The sequence below is a fragment of the Ammospiza nelsoni genome, chromosome 10 (genome assembly GCF_027579445.1).
Source record: "Ammospiza nelsoni isolate bAmmNel1 chromosome 10, bAmmNel1.pri, whole genome shotgun sequence".
NCBI lineage: Eukaryota > Metazoa > Chordata > Aves > Passeriformes > Passerellidae > Ammospiza > Ammospiza nelsoni.
In genome coordinates, this window is record NC_080642.1 from 10,039,886 (window position 1) to 10,059,353 (window position 19,468).

The 19,468-nt window shown below is 50.4% G+C and overlaps 1 protein-coding gene across 3 annotated transcripts; it reads right to left on the reverse strand.

Moving 5' to 3' along the window:
- Window positions 1-1,065: 1,065 nt before the first annotated feature.
- On the reverse strand, window positions 1,066-19,368 carry BCL6 (BCL6 transcription repressor). Of its 3 annotated transcripts, none has more exons than XM_059479432.1 (10): window positions 19,142-19,368; window positions 10,490-10,528; window positions 9,312-9,479; window positions 8,026-8,247; window positions 6,891-7,874; window positions 6,103-6,284; window positions 4,968-5,135; window positions 3,803-3,933; window positions 3,230-3,367; window positions 1,066-2,363 (listed from the first exon to the last, which is right to left on the reverse strand). In XM_059479432.1, exons 3-10 carry the CDS (start codon window positions 9,470-9,472, stop codon window positions 2,220-2,222), a joined length of 2,130 nt encoding a protein of 709 aa, XP_059335415.1. In that variant the 5' UTR covers window positions 9,473-9,479; window positions 10,490-10,528; window positions 19,142-19,368; the 3' UTR covers window positions 1,066-2,219. The 3 variants fall into 3 exon arrangements, with proteins under 3 accessions (XP_059335415.1, XP_059335417.1, XP_059335416.1); XM_059479434.1 differs by lacking the exon at window positions 19,142-19,368 and adding an exon at window positions 18,032-18,641; XM_059479433.1 differs by lacking the exon at window positions 19,142-19,368 and adding an exon at window positions 10,650-11,122.
- Between the last annotated feature and the right edge of the window lie 100 nt (window positions 19,369-19,468).

The following is a 19,468-nucleotide window of genomic DNA, read 5'->3' on the forward strand; positions in this document are numbered from 1 at the left end:
TCTTGGCATTTTCTTCCCATGCAAAGCTGCTTTGGTTATCTCACATCCACCCCTGTTCCATGGTGTGTTGAAAATCACATCCTTCTCTTCATCTCCAGCTCCTCCTAAGTGCAGCCCCTCCTGACCCTGCAAACAGCCAGGCCCTCCCCTTCCTGCTGGTGCTTCCAGGTGCCCCCACTGTGAATCATCTGGCAAGCCCCAAGACAAAGTTATCCATGAATTAACTAAACTCAAAATGAAACTCAGACCCCACCCCGGGCTGTGCTGAGCCGTGGCCAGGCTCCACACCAGTGCTGGTTCCAGCCAGTCCTGTCTGTGTAATTCAGAGAAACTTTATGTCTGAGGCTCTTTGGTTTTTTGAAACCAGCAGAGGTGTTGGGCTGCCTGCACAGAGCTCAGGGCCCGGGCACTCAGAGCTTCTCCCAGCACAGCACAGCCATGCAAACAGAGCAAAGTAGCTCCTCTCCCCGCCAGGGTGAGCCCAGCGACTCCCTCAGGCTGGGCTGTCTCAGCTCTGGCCCAAAGCCAGTGTGCAATGGCTGGAAACAGAGATGCTCTTGGCCAGTGAGGTCCTGGATGGGGTTACAGACCCTGCTCCCCCGAATCATCCCACAAGGCAGGCAGAACAGCAGCTCCTCCCCAGACCGGGCTCTGAGAAGAGAGGAGCAGCAGGCAGTCATCTTCCCTGAGCAATTCTGGCAAGTGCACTGGATTCCAGGAAATATAAATAACTACTCAGCCATCTGGAGCTGTCCCTGGGCTGGTTAGCAAAGGTTTCTCCCAGGCTCTGCCCTGTTCCTGCTGCCTACTCACTGCCAATGCAGAAAGCACCCAGGGGGTGGCACAGTCCCCACCAGGATCCAGAGCAAACCTGAGTCTTGCTCCTGCCAGAGACCACCCTCACTCAAGGCTGAAAGGGGCCCTGCCTTCAATACAGGGCCAGAGCCACACCAAGCCAAGAGCTCACACCAGGGCTCGGGATGCTCAGCCCCTTCCCCAGGCACCAGCCAGGCTTCAAGGTACTTAAGGAGAAGGACAGGCAAGAACAGACCTCTCACTCCATCATACATCACTTTTCTTCATTTTATTCTTTTATTTGTACAGCTATATTTTACAGAAACGCATTAATGCAGTTTAGACACAGCCCAAACCCTGTCTCCCGAGATTGTTTATAACACAAGCATGTAAAATAAGACAAAAAAAAAATCCAAAACAAACAAAAAAAATAAAACATTCCCCCACTTAAAGAGTTCCACCAAAACTCCTTTTGCAACATCAGGCTGTACCTTGAAGAAACTGAGCTCAATATAGTCCATACACTGAAAACTTCCATTGAAAAGAAAGGCACCGTGCGAAACCACATTTTACATATATACAGACTGAGAACTAGAACAAAAAAATTACACTTTATTATTATTTTAAATTCCTTCTGCAGCTTTGTTGGTTTAATACACACTTTTTTGTAAATTGTAAACCTTCACTTGCAAAAAAATACAAATACACTGATGCATTTAGACAAAATATTTTCTTACTTGTACAGATGCAATACTTTAAAATATCTCCTTAAGTGCTCTATCATAATAAAGATTCTCAGAGTGGCTTCTGCCTGCAGAGTCCAACTGAGCCTTTAATGCATTTTATATATTTTTAATATAGCTTTTTTAAAGGTCTATATATATTTATTTTATATATATATTTATATATTTATATCTATATATATTTACAACTCTGCCATAGATTCCTTCACCTTTGGTTAAAAAAGTTAAAGCCCTCTCTTTAATAGCATACTTTCTCTTTAAAAGAACACACATTTTGCATACAAAAGAAAAAAATCTGTTCCCATAAATCAACATTACATTCCTCATCTTCAAACGGCAAAGGCTGTGAAGGTTAGACTCCAGAGTTTATCAACACTCCACTGCACAGACATTTAAAATGACTATTTTAAATTTTTTTATGTTTTATATACAGTAAGATCTGAATAATTTTATTTTTTCTTTTTGTTTCACATAACTGGGAAAAATAAAACCCGTGTATTTGTAATTTTTTTTTTAATTTCTAATGTTTTTCCACCTATCTGTACTATGGGTTTAGAGGCACTCCATCATGTGATGAATATTTTTTCTCTCCTTTTTTTTTTTAAGTGTTGCAAGTATCCTTTGGACAGCTTCTCCCCGCCATGCCCCGCCAGACGAGCTCCTCCTGGGCAATCCGTGCCTTCAGCAGGCCTTGGGGAGCTCCGGGGGCACCTCGCTGGCCGAGATGCGGTACTGCACCTTGGTGTTGGTGATGGCCCCGTGCTTCTGCCGCAGGTGCAGCCGCAGCTGGCTTTTGTGGCGGAAATGCAGGTTGCACTTCTCACACTGTGGGGCGGCAGGCAAAGAGAGAGGGTGTCAAACGCCGTGGTAGGGAACATGTCCTCGGCCCTAGGACACTGCACCCACTATACAGGCGGAGCAGGGGAAAAGTGGGAACATCGTGGGAGGAGCAGCACCTGCAGGCACCCCATCCCAGGCTTGCAGCAGTCTGTATGGATTACGGGATGCACAAAGGGCTAAGTCCCTCAGGAGATGACTCTGGCCCTGACAGACATAGCACCAAGCTCCATATCAAGGTGATCAAACCAGCTACAGGGCTATTTCTAGAGCTGCTTTTGGCCTCTGCTGAGCTGAATGGCTCCAGGATGTTTAGATGACAACCTCTTCTTGGATTCCCTTTCTAACAGATGGTGAAAGCCAGGAAAGCCCCAGCAAAGAGCTGGGAGCCCACAGGGCTGCAGGCAAGGCAGGGCATACTGCTTGCTGGGTGTGATTATCACCATCAGAGGGGAGCTCAGGCCAGGCTGTCTGCTCCTTTCCCCTATCCCCACACACCACAGGCAGCTGTAATTTAAGCCACAGCTATTTGAAGTAGTGTGACCTTCTTCCAGATGGGGTGGAAGAAAAGAGCAACTAAGATGTACCCAGCTTGGGCTGCATGTCAGTGTTTCCAACACAGCCATGCCTGAAAAAATACCACATCAGCATAGCTAATGCCGGGGAGGGAAATGGGGCACAAGAAGCAGGGATGTGACCTTGGTTTGGGGCCTCATGAGGCTGGCAAAGGGCGTTAGGATGCTGCAACCAGCCTGTGCAAATGCCCTTGTGTCTTCACAGCCCCTCAGGCTTGGCAGCATTGTCCCCCAGCCCAAGCTGAGATTCCCCACCACCAAAAAAAGCAAGGCACTCACATGATAGGGTTTCTCTCCTGTGTGGATTCGAAGGTGACTTTTGAGGGTCTGCAGGTGCCGGAAGCGTGTGCCGCAGATCTCGCAGGGGTACGGCTTCTCCCCAGTGTGAATGAGCACGTGAGCACGGAGGTGGGCCACCTGCAGAGAGCAGCTCTGGGTCACAACAGCCCCAGGGAGGATGGCATCCCACTGGGAGCAAGGGAGAATCCCATCCCTGTGGGAATGGGGTTCTGCCCAGACAGCTTTTTTAGTCTATTGGGTTATACTGGGAGTCAGGGACGTGTGTCTGAGCTCTGGTACCTCCAGTCCTTAAGACAAAATGGAGCAGAATAGCCACAACCAGCAGTCAGGCCTCCTTACTAAGCCAAATTGTCCCCCTTGAACCTTAAGGTCCATATTTATCCTACAACACCATGGGAAGAGCGGCCCAAGGTAGCAAGCTGGGCTATCATCACCCTCCTCTCTGCCATGAGGCATCACCAGTGTTGGCAGTGAAGATCTGCCAGTCTTGGGGAGAAGATCCAACCACATCCAACCTCCCCAGGCTCTGTGGGTCCTAGAGGCCACACGCACCTGGACAAATCTGGCGCCACAGGTCTCACACTTGTAGGGTTTCTCCCCAGAGTGGATGCGTGTGTGGGTTTTCAGGTTGGCTGGTCGGTTGAACTGTGCCCCGCAGATGTTGCAGCGGTACGGCTTCTCTCCTGCAGAGCCCAAAAGAAAGGGTGAGGGATTAGCTACATTCAGGTGTGCTCAGCACCCAGGATCCATGGTGCTCCCCAGAGTTCAGTCCCTTCAGCTGCCAGACCCCATGGCATGAAGCACCAGCCCTGACTCCCGTCCCTTTTGGAGATGGCTGTGAACAAGCAGCATTGGGCAGGGTGTCCACAGGGCAGGGTGAGCTCAGGAGGCAGCTTTTCTCTTTTGGATTGGGAGCTGCAGCCTTCAGGGCAAGAGAGGAAGTCAGGCAGTTCTGCCAGCAAGGATTAACAGCATTGTTCCTCCTGACCCTGGGACAGCAGGTGGCACCTACATCTCCCTAGAGCTGTCAGTAAGCACCCTTGAACACTGCCCTGGTACTTGTGTTGTCTCAGTCCCCTGCACAGCCCTCCTGGAGCTCAGCTGAGACTGTGGGAATTTGGGTCTAATTCAGTGCAGCAGCACAGTCATCAGCCCAGACTTCCCTTCTCCAGCTTGTGAACTGGCTGTTAACATATTAAGCATTAAAAGCATGAAATAAAATAAGCCCTAGGTTTGTCAGCAAATGACTAAACCCTTAATATCCTCTTCCTTTCTCAGCTTTCATTGTGCTGATTCACAGAGTCCATCCATTCACAGATTTTCTCATCAGCACAGTTTTATGCCAAGCTAGATGTGACCTGGATTTCTAGGATGTAAAAATAAATCTTAGACTTCTCCCTAAATGTTCTTTTGACTATTTTTAATATTTTTTCTTGCTTAAGTCTACCACAAAGTTACCTGGAGGCCATGCATTTGCTCCCAGTTATGAATTTTGCACAACACCTTTAAAAATAGTGCTCAGTGCTTTACAGCAAAGGAGGATGAGTTCTACCCTTGGTGCAAGGGCATCCCCCATTCCCAGGTTTGGTGCTCTGTCCAAGGGCTCCCTGGCAGTGCAGCTTGTGACACAGAGCAGAGGCACAAACCCAGCCATAAGCACCCACGTGCTCACGAAGCCACAGCCTCCCCAAAGCTGTCCCCACAGCCAGCACTGTACCTGTGTGGACGGTTTTGTGGCTGGCGAGATTCCCCTTGTAGCGAAAGGAGGCCTGGCAGCGGTCACACTTGTAGGGCTTGTCACTGTGCACCTGCAGAGAATGTCTCTTGAGAGACGCCTCCTCGGAGAACCGGCAGTCGCACTCATTGCAGAAGAAGGCTCCGTTCTCTGGGAGAGCAGAGAGAGGAGCAATCAGATGGACAGTCCATGGGTCACTTTCTTGGTAGGCTATGGGATGGATTTGGGAAGGAGGAGAGTGGCAGCCAGAGCAAGTGTTGGAACAAGCACCCAGGTGCAGGGGTTCATATTCAGTTGTGCTTGCACTGTGCTGTTACCTCTTCCAGAGAGGTCCATGAAAGCACTCAAGACCAGGCATCCTCTGAAGGATGCTCAGCTCTGGAGCAACTCCTGCAACTTCAGAGGTCTTTTAACCTTTACAGGTACAGAGATCTGCCTTGAGCTTGGGAAGATGATCATGATGAAAATCACAAGGCAGACTCCCCCAGTAGGAGGATGCCCAACTCAAATGTTGTGTTGAGTGTTACCACAGTGATGCTCCCTCCTTGGATCTCTGCCCACACTAGAGGTGGCAATGCTGCATTCCCCCTCCCTGAGCTACAGGCAGATGAGTGCACAGATACCTGTCTTTGGGCTTGTGGGGTTTTGTAACAAGATTGCAAGGCTCATTATCTGCACTTCCCCAGATGTGCACACTGGGCTCCCTGATAATAAAGATATCATGACGGATGCATGAGACATGCCAGCTTGCCCAATCCCCATTATGGGTCATTACATCTGTCAGGCTTGTTCTCCTGTGGTTCTGGTGGGGTGGGGTGCACTTTTTTCCTGTCCTTACCTGCCAGGTTTGCAGCAGGTGACTATCTCCCTGCACAAGGTATCTGAATGGTGCTGGGGAAGGGGAGGAAGGCAGCAATTCCCATGTGCATGCGTCCCTCATATGCATGCACACAGCTGGGCAGACAGTTAAGAGGGGGCTGTAAAGCACTGTGTGTTCCACTAGCATCTGGGACAGGTCTGACTGTGTGTTTGATCACAGGGCACTCAGTGACAGATCCCTACATTGCACAGCCCCCAGCTGCTGGTTGAAAAAGACGACCAAGGATGCAAGACTCACCGCAGCTGGAGTCGGAGTATTCAGACTGGGTTTCCCCCATCTCTTCTCCAAAGTTTGAGCCAGGGGTATGAAGGCACATCTCAGTATGTTGTGGGGACTGGCAGCCACAGGAGCTGCACTTTGATGAATGCATGTACAGTGGGGACTGCCCTTCGCTGCTCTGAGGGGACCCATCCCGGGACCTGTGGAAGGAGAGCAATGTACAGAGCTGTGAGAAGGCCCTTGCTGTGCTCGAGATACCGAGGGTGTTTGCACCCCTCCCAACACAAGGGACAGGCATGTTTTATGGGGACATCTTTGTGGTGAGCTGCACAGCATAGCCCTGATCAACAACAGATCCTTAAGCTTCAAACCTTCAGATGTCCATCACCAAATGAGCTCATATGTCTTTAGGAACATCCAGGTCGAGAAAATAGCATATTGTTCCCTGATACTTTGGCCATTCCAATGCTTACAGCCAACAAAAACTTAAGGTATAGGAGTCTGGTGGAAACACAGGCTAGGCAAATCCAGGCTCCAAAAATCATCCAGAGCTGCCAAAGTTACCCAGGGATTCACAACCCAACATTTCCAGTTCCTTTGCCAGTCCTCGCTGGCACCACTACAGTGGGGATGGTGGGCACTCAATGTCACTGGCAGCCCTCCACCAAATGCAGGGGATTCCATCTGCTCGTGACTGGACTTCCCAGCCCAATGCTACAGATATTTCACACTTCCAAACCCTCACCAACAATGCAGGAAGTCCTGCTTCTCAGAGGGGAGGGGAATGGGGGTGGAAATCTTCTCACCTGTTAACAATATTGTTGAGTCTGCTCGCTTGTGGGATCGTGGAGTCTTCACCATTCACACTTATCTTGGTGGGGGATTGCACATTGAGATGCTCCGGCTCCATGGACTGCTGGCAAGTGGACATGGGCACATAGGTGCGAGGAGAGAGGGTTCCCATCTCGTTCTGGTCAGCACTGTCTTGCTTGGTGTTCTGGTTGAGAGAGTTGAGGACAATGAACTTGTACTTCTTCCAGTTGCAGGCTTTGGGGTCTGTGGGGCTCTTGGTGAAGAGGGAGCTGGAGTTCTGGCCGATACGGGCATTCTTGCTGCTGCTGGACTCAGTTGGTGAGTTGGGCTGGCAGTCTGACTTCTGCGGGCTCTGAGGGCTGATGAGTCCCTTGCGGTCCAGGGGTGTGTTGGTGGGCTCAAAGTGCTGGCTGATCTCGTCCTCTGAAGAGGTCCGCTCCTCCTCTTTGGCCACTTTGTCGCAGGGGAAGTAGGGATTGTTCCGGACTGAAGGGATGACAGGTTTGGGCCCAGAAGCCACGCTGTAGTGCATGTCACTCCTGGCTTCTTCAGCAGCACCTTCTTTTGGAGCATAGATGGTAGCATGGCACATGTTGGCAGAGATGTCGGTGATGGTTCTCACGTACTCAGTGGGGATTGTCCTGGAGCTGTCGCACGGCAGCATCCTCTCCTTGGGGAAGGCACCTGCCCTTGAGAGTTCAGAGAGAGGCATCCTCATCTCCCGCAACTCATCATCCACCAGGAAGCTATTTAGAGGGAGAGGGCTGTATCCATGGTAGGAAATGGGGGATCCAGACAAACTGTTGATCAAGCCGGGTGCAAAGGCCCTCCCGTTGCAGAGGGACCCGTTTTGGAGAGGCATTCCATTCTCTGAGACATCTCTGCTCCTATAAGCCATCACCTCTGGGTGGCCCAGCATCCGTCCAGGCAGAAACTCTTCCCTTGGGGTCTTCACAGCAGACACCATCTCTGCCTCGCTGGAATTGGGAAAAGCAAAGTAATTGTTTAGGAGGGAGACAAAGTCATTTTCAGCTGTTTAAGATATATTTGCAGATACTTTGTCAGTTTTTCCCCTGCCCACCCAAACACACAGTCCCCAGCTCTTCAAACCTCACCAAGTGCACTCACCTAGACTTGACAAACCTTCGGCAGGTGTCAACCACGTGCTCCATCTGCAGGTAGAGTGCTGTGGCCATCACAGCCATGATATTGTTCTCCCTCAAGTTCAGGCGGGAGGTGTACATGAAGTCCAAGAGGATGCAAAACCCCTCAGGGTTAATTTCAGGATCCAGGTTGATAACATTCAAGTTGCACTTGAGCTGGTCAGTGAAGATGCTGTAGAAGAGGCCACTGCAGAGGGGAGACAGTACAGAGGACAAGTGTTATGACAATTCAAAGGAAAAAAAAGGAGAATTTGTATGAAATCCCTGAGTGCAGAGGGGGTTTGTGAATGGGAAGGGAGGAGGAGGAGGAGGCAATTACTGAATTCCCTGAGCTTCCCCTTTATTATCAAGCTTGGTTTCTCAGCTTAGTAAGCGTCTTCTGCACTGCACTTTTCCCAACTGGAACAGCCTGCTTTTAGATCTCACCTGCTCAACAACTCCCCACTGCCTCCATTTAGTAATTCCCCAGCTTTTTTGTTTTTTTCCATTGTTGTTCTTATCACCATCACCCTTCCACTATGACTCATTTCTTTCAGAAGCCTCTCGGGGCATCCACACAGTTTTAAACCAGAAAAACAAAAAAAAGGAGAAATGTTGGCAAAACATTTTTCAGACATTTTAATAGTCAAAGCTCGGCTTTTTGAAATCTTTACACCATGTCAGCAAGAGAACCTGGAAGGCATTTGCTGTAATTCAGCTGGGCAATGGTGGGATATTAATTAGCATTCACTGGGAAGCAATTCCAGCAATCTTAGGAGGTGGGAAGGGATTTCAGACCACATCAGGCTTTAAAAAAAAAAATTAATCAACTAAGGTGGGTGCAGCCAGCAGTCTGGGAGCCAGGGAGGAATAGCTCTAAAAATAGCAGTGGCAGGGGACACCTCGGTCACAGAAGACTCACTCATCCCAGTGAACATCCAGCCCTCCCTCTCCTCTCCTGTCCTTGTGGCACATTTGTGCTTTGCCTTCAGGGATGTGCCTCACAGCTGCAGTGCTCCTGCTGGTCTCCATGGGCTGTGTGTGGGCAGATGTGGGTACACAAGGAGAAGGGTGAGGGCAGCACACTGGAGGGAAGCAGTCTCAGCTCTAATCCCATTACAGGTGTAAATTTCTTAGCAGCCCCTTCCCATTCTGTTTCTCTGCCTCTGATTCCCTGTGAATCCCACGAGCCCCCACAGGACTGCAGCAGTGCTTCTGGAGGCCAAAGGCTGAAGGAGCAAGGAGGGAGCCAGGGAAGGAGCCTGCTCTCACCTGCAGGCCATCAGGACTGTTTTGTGGGCTCTGAACTGCTCCCGGTTCACGATGATGACAACATCGGTCAAGATGTCCCGGCTTCTAAGGCGGTTGAGGTTGAGGAGGACGTCGCTGGCGTGGCGCGTGAACTGGATGCAGCTGTCTGCCGGCGAGGCCATCTTGAGTCTGGGACACACAAGCATCAGAGGAAGATGAGAAGGGAGAACAACCAGGCAAGTACCCTAAACCTCAGGAAGAGACAGCTGCTGCTCTGGGACATACTCAGATGGCCAACTGCTCCTGGTAGGGGCAGCACCAGCTCCTTGGTCCCAAGGCAAACAGTCCTGTACCACACCAAGCTTTTGTCAGTCTGCCTAGTGATGTCCCATGTCTCCCGATAGTGAGACCTGGCACGTCTCATCCCACCCATCAAGCTGGTGGGTGAATGCAATCAGACCCTCCTGATGATTAGCCAACCATCTCCTCTTTCTCCCTGCCTCACCCATGGCAGCCCCACCCCAGTCTACTCCGTCCACTCAGGTTCATCTCCATAATGTTTCCAACTTTAGAAGCTTCTAGCCTTCCAAACTCCCTCAGGAGCCATCCTCCACACCTGTGTGATGTCTGGCTATAAATCCAGCCACAGGAATCAAAACAAGCCTTAAGGTCCCAACTGAAGTTGAATGATTTCAACATCTGGAAAATCCAGCCCACAGTGGAATACCAGCCCTCATCCAGGAAACTACTTTCCTGCTCCCAAGTCGTGGTCACTCTGGAGAAGACCTGTCCACAGTTTCCCAATTAACTGGTGAGGAGTAGAACTCATCTAACCTGCTGGGCTGCTACCCACACCATGGCCCATGAGCAAGGTTTGTGTTAGTCCAGGAATATGAAGCCTTCTCCCAACACAACACCTGTTGACACATCTCAGATGTGTCATCCCAAGCAGCACCCAGGATGGCCCATGTCTCCCTGAGGTTTGGGCTGGAATGTGCATCTTTGGTGGTAAATTCTTCGATGCTCAACCCCGTCCCATAATCCTGACTCCTCCTTCCCCAGTGACACATGAACATACAGTAGCTTCTACAGAGCAGCTGCTCTCCCAAAACCAAATTCCAGCTGTGTCTAATGAAACATTGCATTAAGGAAAGGGGAGACAGATTAGGAGGAAAAATACAAGATTTAAATTTACATACCCAATGCCTCAATTCACAGTCCAAAAGTTTCTTTCAAACCTACAAATAAATCACAAGAAAACAAACACCACATTAGCTTATAATTATGAATTGGCATGGCAGGTCACAAGGCTGCTATTTCGCTCAAGTATCAGTTGGATAAAAGCTAGAGATAACAAACCTTCTACTCTCCAGTAAGGTTAACATTTGTTTCTTCCGGTACAGTATGTTCTTATCACAATCACAGCCTTTGAGAATCCAATCATAGCTTCTTCCACACCCTCTAGCCCAAACCATGGGCGGATGCCAAGGAGATTTTCATTTCCATGACTCAGGAACTTAAAGGCAGGTGGGGAAAGGAAGTCAAGCGAGAATTTTCTCACCACTTCTTTTGGAGATAACTCTTCCCCTGCCAAAACTGAATTCCTGTCTGGTGCCACATTCAAGCCATGCCATACTCCCAGCACCTTGTTAACAGGTATGACATACACACAAACATCTGCTGCCACTCTCCTCAGAAACCCACATGCTCCAGCCATTGGTGAAAACGCCCTGGGATGGGATTGCTCAACAGATTTGGGAGGATATAGGTGTCAAGTACACACGTGACTTGGCGAGGACTGCATAGGAAGCCAGTGGTGGAGACAATAAGGATGCAGAACAAATGTCCCTTCCTCTTGCTGCTGCCAAAGCCTTCCCTTAAACCACAAGCTGTGTCTCCAGGCACTGGCTTCACCCAGCAATGTAGCTGGGACAGAACAGCAAGGAAACCCAGGAGTTAATTGCCTTGCAGAACTCATACTAATCCTCCAAAGTTTTCTTAAACCAAACCAAATTGACTTGGCACCAATGCAGGAAGAATGTCCTCAGAGAGTTGCCTTAGCAGGTAGAGGCACAATAAATGAGACAACAAATCCCAAGACCTTCATCACACCATTTTGAGGACCAACCCCTAGATTGTTAAGACTGTAGGAAGCCAAATAATCCTTGAGAAAAGGGACTGTCCAGTGTTGCCTCTCTTCTCCCTTGCAAGAGATGGGCAGGACTGGAGCCCAAGATCTCCTCCCATCCCCAGAGCCACTGGGATGAAAAGAGATTTAAAGCAGGGTATCACACACAAAACCCAGAGGGTGTCTTACAGCTTTATTCCAGCCATCAAACACAAATCTTCAGAGCTGCTCTGAGCCTGGCCAGCTTAAAACTTTATGCACATACAAAAAGTGACTCATTTCCCAAATACTGCAGACTCTGACCTTTCTGTACATGCTCACTGCCAGCCACTCACTACCGTCAATTGCGAGCCAAGGGACTCACAGTGTTCTGCAAGGAGCCCAGCACACATCCTTGTGCCCACATGAGCAGATGTATGTGCTTGGGGCAGCTGGCTGGCACCCCAACCTCAGCCACAGTGGCAGGCATACTCTGCCAGGCTCTGGGGAGTCACCTCAGTGTCACAGAGGTGAGGAGATGACCGACTTGTAAACCAACAAAGTTACCAACAGCCAGATGAACTCTGTACCCCTGAGCATCATGTGAGAAGCTGCTGTCGCCAAATCCCCTTATCCACAGTGAGGGCACAGCACTGCCAGGGGGACACCCAGCTTCTCTCCTGGACCTGGACCCCAGCACAGCCCCCTCCCCACCTTTCCAAATTATCCCTCCCAGCACAGTGCTGCTCAATGTTCACAGCCCCAAGAGCTGGGCAGGTGCATCCCAAGCAGCTCCTGGCTGCAGGATGTGGGCATGCAAAGGGAAAGGGACTTTCCTTCCTCTCACTGTGCTGAGCTGTATTAACCCTGCCCCTTCCAGTCCCCACACAGCACTAGCTCTGTACCCCAGCACGGGAGGATACTCAGACCAGAGAGAACAGGATGGCAAACAAAGACCAGAGACCAGTGATGGGGAGCAGAAAAACACACTGCAGCCAAGCATGGTCTTTGTCATCTAAATCCCCCTTAAATCCCATGAGGCTCCTCCAGGCTCGGCTGGGGCCAGAGCATCATCCCACCCCACCCCTCCCCTCCCCTCCAGTTTTCCTGTCCAGTACCTTTCAGGTGTGGGCTCTGTGGCAGTGCTCAAGGCCGTGTGCCAGGGCTGGCTGTGCCCATAGAGGAAGGTCTGGAATGGGCACAGGGCCCATTTTGGGGGTGGCCATACGGGACAGTCACTGCTGTTGCCTTCCAGGAAGGCAATGGGTCTGCCCCAGCGGTTCAGGGAACAGCCCTTCCCTGCCGGCACCTCCCCGAGAAAACCCATTCCTGGAAAGGAGCCCAGAGCTGGCCCTGCCTTCCCTGCAGCTCTGTGAGCACAGGGAAGGTGTACCTTCGTGTGGGGGAATCTCTTTCAGCTCAACCCCAGGAAAAGGGGAGACCCTCTTTGCTCACTTACCCTAGGGCAGAGGGGAGAACCAGGGACTTCCAATCCATTTTTCTGCCATGCCTCTCCATTGATCTACTCTCCCAGTTAGAGGCAATCCCTTTTCATTCATCCTCCTCCCGCTCTGTGCACAGGGGGGAATTCCTTGCTCCCCCATCCTTCTTTGCATGGTGATACCCCGTGGTCTTAACCCTTCTCCCGCCCCCAGTCGCATAGGCAGGGAGGAGGGCATCAAACACTCCCCCTCCCTGGGCCCCAATCTCCTACCCCTCCAGAGCCTGCAGCGCCGACTCACTCGCATCACCTTGGAGGGATGGCTGGGTGAAGTCTTCCTTCCCCACAGCCTCATCCCACACAGCGTTCTGAAACTGCCCGCCCAGGGGAAGCTCCATCCTGCCCTCCTCCTCCTCCCCAGTCCCTGCACCCTGCAGGGTCCCAGCCCCATGGGAACATCCCTGCTGCCTGCCAGGGCGTGCTGCCAGCTGCCTCTCCACCCTGCCAAGGAATGCCTGGTTTCTCCTGAACAGGGATCAGGGGGACAACAAGAAAATGAGGTGGGGTGTGGGTGGCTGCCCCAGCAAAGCCATGGGTGCTACATGCCACGGTGAAGAAGATGCTTTTGGCTGTGGGTGTGTGAGTGCCCAGCTCAGCTTTCTGATACCACACAATCCAGGGGCACTAAGTGTCCTTTAGTTGTCACAGCAGTTTTATTAGTTTAGTAGCTGGTGGTTAGTGTCTAGGCCAAAACGTGGCTGGGTTAATAATAACCCAAGAAGAGACAGAGAAGTCCACAGCATCAGCACAGATCAAAAGCAGCATCACCAGTGCAAGCCCTGTCGTATTTTCCACCGCACCCTTCCGAGAGCGGATCGCACTCACTCTATCGAGCAGTCTCAATCTGATCCAATTTCCTGCCAGCAAACAAATGCTTCTAGGAAATGCAATGCATTATCTGGACGGGTTTATTATCAACATTTGGAACCAGGAAAACTGCATATTTTCTCGAGCGCCGCAGGGAACTTTATAGTTCGTACTTCAAAAGAGGGTTTAAAGGATTGCCCTTGAAAGCTGGCCCAGCTCAAGTCTCACATTGTTTTGGTCTTTGCAGAAGAAAATGCAGAGGAGGGAGGGGGTAAGCACGCTAAAACTGCCTCCAATGTTTTCCTACTAAAGAGGACTCCCCTGCCCTCTACGGAGCCAAGCTGTGGCTGTGAGGCAGAGGCAGTGCGTGCCCTTGGGAAGCAAGGAGTCGAGCCTTCCTCAGCATTTCAAACGACCCCAAGCAATCTGGCACATTAATTTTTCAAGGGAAGGCAGGAACCATGTGTCCTGGCTGAAATCTAGGGAGCTACTCCAGAGAACAGAAGATGGACTCCGTGCCCTGCCAACACAGCCCTGCACTGAGATGCCAACCCGAGAGCAGGGTGCAGCTGGAGGCGGGTGTCCCCAACAGCTGAGCTGGGTCCCTGGCCCCACTGGGCTCCAAGGAGGTGTCTGATCATCCCTACCCTGCTCTGGGACAGAAAATTATCAGCTGGCACCTGACCCTCCCTGTCTCTGTACTCCTGGGGCTGAGGGTGGCACAGCTCCTTCTGGCAGTAAGGAACTGCTCTGGCATCCCACCTAGATGGGATGAGACATGCACAGCTTGGGGTGCCTTGGCCAGGGCAGAGACACCTCCTTGCCCCTATATTTAGCCAAACAAACAGATTTAAGGAGGCGAATTTCAAAGGGTATCTAGTCCTACAGGACACCTTCTTTAGGAGCCATTCAGAGCCTGTTCTGCAGTGTGCTTGTCTCAAGCTCTCTCCTCCATAAAAAGTGGTACAACATTCCCCATGGGTACCCAGCATACAGCCCCAAAGGCAGCAACTGACCAGGAGAAGGAGGGAAAGGAAAACAATTTAGATCAAAAATTTCCTACCCCTCTCCCAAATGCCCCTAGTTCTGCCTCTGGCTTAGATGGGAAGCTCCACTGAGATTACTGGGGTTTTAAAGCAGTCCTAAAGACTACACACTTGTTCCAGTTTAGGGGCGTGTGTCTTTTGGCTGCCACCATCCTGCAGTGATGCTAACACATAAGATCTAGCTTGGATTTTAAAAAGAAAAAAAAGGAAAAAGGAGGACTACATTCGCAGTCTAAATTTGCAGTCTGAAGGAGCTCACTGGTCAGATGCTGACTTCTGGATACTGATCTAACCAAACTGCAAACTGTGAACTCCTGAGGTTTGCCAATGCCTGCTGTAAACATGGAAACCAAGTGTCACTTTTTGCCAAACAGAAGAATGGTTTAAAAATAGATCTAGAGAAGAATACAGGCACTCGGCATACAGGCTCCCGTTTATAGACTCCCAGGCTACTATAAAATGGAGCAAGAGGTTATGAGCACACAAGCAACCTTCCACCAAATGTAGATTTTACCAACTTCTCAGAAAAATGAAAACAACATTTCAGGCTCCAGCTGAACGAGTAAAAGCTCTTTGAGTGAAGTTCCCAGCCCAGGTATTACAGAATACAGACTAAGCCAGGCATGAAACAGTTCTTCAACCTTAACACCACAAATATATGAAGGTACATAAATTGCACACTGAGAAATGCATCTACTGATTAGAGCTTCATTTTATTCATCTATAGACTTTGTGAAAAGGTTTTATTTTTCATGGAAAAATAAAGTGAGAGGACAGTCCTACCACATAGGACTGGCACACAAAGTTTTACCACCTGTATTTGTATGGGGTTTTGAGGATAACATCACTGTTTACTAAGAAAAAAAAATGTGCTCCAAACCCAAATACTATTCCTACAAATTCATATTGGCCTGCTGCAGTTGGACACTGAAAGCTTTCCCCACCCAAGGAAAAAAAAAAAAAAAAAAAAAAAAAGAAAACAGAAAAAAATCATAGCTTTACAATACATCCTAAATTAGGCAAAAATTCAAGGGCAGATTAACACCACAACTCAGAAAGATTTTCACATGTGATTTCATGACCAGACCCAGAGAGAACTCCATATGGAAATGTCAGTGACTTTAATAAGCACTCGGTTGTTTCCAATTAGGCTCCTTAAGTAAGTTCAGTGGCATCCAGAGTTTCCTCTGCCACCTTCCTCCAAGCTGGCAAGCATTTTTTTTTCTTTTTTTAACGAGCAGTTAATAAACATGTTCCCACTCTCCCGAGGCCGCCGGCCCCGCGCCGAGCGGCGGGAGGTGACACTAGATGGCACCAGCTCGCTTTGCTGCAGGAGCGATTTTTCCCCTTGGAAAATAAAACACCCCAACCAAACCTGGAAAACATATAATTTTGTCGATGTAATTCTGTTTCTCTTAAAACGCATCTGAGCAACATTATTTTTATGAGCTTTTCCAGCCTTGTTTTGAAAAACTTAATGTTTCTGTTAGGTTTATTTTTGTACCATCCAACAGCCGGCTGAATCCTCCCTGCACTGCAAACAGGGATGTCTAAAAAGTGTCACAAAGCCTTTAGACAGATTTTTTTTTTTTTGCTTTGTTTTTGGGGTGGGATTTGTAAGAATCACTTCTCATTCCAACTTCTTCCTTCACAATAATAACTAACCAGTTAACCTCCACTTCCTCTCCCAATATTGACTCAGTCAGAACTGAGGAGGACTGGAAATTGGAATTGAAATGTATCTCAAGAGATCTTTGATCTGTTTTGCCAACCGAAATTGAACACCAAGAGATGAACTTTTTTCTTACTGGAATAATATAATAATCCATTCTTCTGGAAATTTTCTAGATACCCTTTGAATATTTTAATGGTTTGGGGATATGTTTCATGGGGCAAAATGTTTGCCATCTATAATGCAAGTTTTTAAACCTGCAATCCTACCCTTAGGAGAAAATAACAGAATCTTTGGTTCTGCTTCTCTGTGCATATATAAAGAGAGGATTCCCCTAAAATATTTTTAGAGCAATTTTCAAACTGTAACTTACTCAAGGACTGGAAGAAGGAGCCTGCATTTGCTCCTAAAGCTCTTATCCTTCAAATTCTTGAAACAGTATGGCAAATAATAATTTTTAAAGCATTTAAAGGCTCAGGAGAGGAATCAATAAAATTCCCAGATCAAATAAGGGCCAGATCCCAAACCCTGCTGACACTTCCACTGGCACAAGTAGCAATTTGGCCCAAGACAGAGATGTCGGACCAATGTAGCAGCTTCTCACTGAGCCTCATCCGTCTGTCCCCAGCCTCCCTTCGCACTGATCCTGCGCCTACTGAAGTCAGTGGAAAAAACTAACCGGGGATGGGTTTGTTGATTTTGACTCATGATTTTAAGCCCAGATTTGCCTTTTCCCTGGAAATGCAACAGGGGGGTTAAAGGCAGCTTTTCAGGCACATCTGAGAGGCTGCCGCGGATTTTTCTGAGCAAACGCCTTGCTTTCTGTTTCCCTCCTTCCCAAGAGGCGATTTCATAACATTTCATATTGTGACTTTGCAAACTACAGGCGGGGGGGAACGGCAGGGGGGAGGGGGGTGGGCGGCCGGGAGAGGTCGCTGCCGTCCGACCACGAAAGTTTTCATAACAAAGTTGGGCTTTTTCGGTTTTGTTTTGCCTTTTATTTTTAAAGGGGGGGAGGGGGAGCTTAAAAAAAAATAAAAAAAAAATGCGCACTCAAGATCACGCACCTAATAAAAACCACTAAAAAACCCCAACAAACCAAAACAAACAGCGCTCTGTCTTTCCCCTCCCGCTCGCGGCGGTTTCGGGGCCGCAGCGAGCGGCGCGGGGGTTGCGCGGCTCCCCGCGGCCGTTCGCTCCAGGAATAGCGTGTGGCCGGGGGCCAGCCCCGCGGCTGCCGGCGGCAGATTTACGAGCGCCTGTCCCCGCGCCAAGTCCGCCGCGGTAGTAAACACAGGGCAAGGGCTGCGCTGGGGGCAGCGGGGGGCTCCGCACGCATCGCGCCCCGGACCCCCTCCCTCGCATCCCTCGCACGGCTGTGCTCCGCTTCCCCACGCCCGCCGCCTTCCTCCCGGCGGGGGACGCCCGCTCCTCCCCACGGCTGGTGTTATTATTATTATTATTATTATTATTATTATTATTATTATTATTATTATTATTATTATTTTCAGCCCTAGCGTGATAGTCAGAGTCGCTTCATACACTTTTGCCCCTTCGCGAGTTTTGCACCGCGGCTGGGTTCCCGGCCGGCAGCCGCCCCGCACGCACCGTTGAGGCGAGCGCGGTCCCCGCCGCCCCGGGCCGGTGCTCCGGGGGCGGGCAGCCGGCGGCGGCCGAGCCTCCCCGCGGGCTCCCCCCTTCCCCGGGCAGGGAAATGCCGCAAGTCTTCTCCATCACCGCCCGCTCTTAGCCCGGGGCTTGACAGATCACGGCGCAGCCCCGCCACAGGTTGCAAAACGCACCAGCCCTTTCGCGGTTGCGCCGGGGACAGAATAACAATAATAATGCTTTAATACAGAAACAGAGAGAAACGGGGGCTAGCGCGGAAAGGCCGGTGCCCGGTGCCGCCGAGCCCCCGCGCTGCCGCCAGCCCCGCTCCGCGGCGGCTTCGTGCGGCGGCGAAACGACAACAGCGACACAACACGCACACACCAAAAAAAATAAAATAAAAAAACAACAGAGAAAAAAATACAAAAAAAAAAGAAAAAGAAAAAAAAAAGGGCAAAGAAAAATAACACGCCCCGACCGAAGGATCCAGCCATTGAGAGCGGACCCCGAGTCACGCCACAAGCCCGGCGGCCGCCAGCGCTCGCCGCCGTCCTGCGCCCGCGGAGCGGCTGCAGGTGCAGAGAGCAGCCGCCGCCGTCCCCCCCGTCCCCACCCGGCCGTCACGCGTACGGGAAAGCCAATAATCCCAGATAACCGATAATCCCCGGGAGAGGACGGCGAGGGGAGACACTCCCACCCACCCCGCTCCCCTCCCCTCATACACGCTCCCAGCGTTAAAGACATGCAGGCACCCCTATTTCCCTATTTTTTTTCTCGCCTGACAGCGGGAAAGGGAAAAGGGGGGGATGTGTATGTGAAATAAATAAATAAATAAGACAGGGAAAAAATTAAATTGAGATGATAATAATAATAGTACTAAAAAAAAAAAAATAAAGGGCACCTGCAGCGGGAAAGGGGGGGGAAGGAATGAGGAGGGAAAGGGAAAAAAAAAAGGGTAGAAATATATAGAGGCGGCTCCGCGCCAAGCGTCGGAGCGGGGCAGGGAGGGAAAGAGGAGGGAAAAAATGGAGAGAAAAAAAAAAAAAAAAAAAAAAGCGAGCGAGAGAATTAAAGGGTAAAATCGGCCGCGGCAATAGAAGCAGCAATCACCTGGTCTCCGGGCTTTCCTAGAAACTCCTTGCATCACCACTTCTAAGAACCCCAGTTCTAAGAATCAACAGAGCCCAATTCTCGGAATTTGAGCTGCGGACTCTACCATCGCGCTCGGCATGGGGAGGGCCACGGACCTCCCCCCTCTGCGCCTTCCCCGGCGCTGCGCCCCTCCCGGTGTGCGCGCCCCCCCGGGGCGGCCGCCAGCAGGGTGGGCGAGGTGGGGGCGCGTGTCCCGGGGGGGCCGCGGCGGCGGCGGGGGTCTCACGGTGTCGCCCCCGTTCATCCCCCTCCCCGTTCCCCCCTCCCAGCAGTGGTCGCTCCCGG

What these genes read in the sequence shown, in the direction of transcription:
- BCL6 (XM_059479432.1), bottom strand. Translation starts at nt 9,472, where the DNA reads ATGGCCTCGCCGGCAGACAGCTGCATCCAGTTCACGCGCCACGCCAGC. An exon ending in ACAGTCCTGATGGCCTGCAG is followed by an intron (nt 8,248 to 9,311) that starts GTGAGAGCAGGC and finishes TCCCCTCTGCAG; the next exon opens with TGGCCTCTTCTACAGCATCT. An exon ending in CCACAAAACCGTCCACACAG is followed by an intron (nt 3,934 to 4,967) that starts GTACAGTGCTGG and finishes TGGGCTCTGCAG; the next exon opens with GAGAGAAGCCGTACCGCTGC.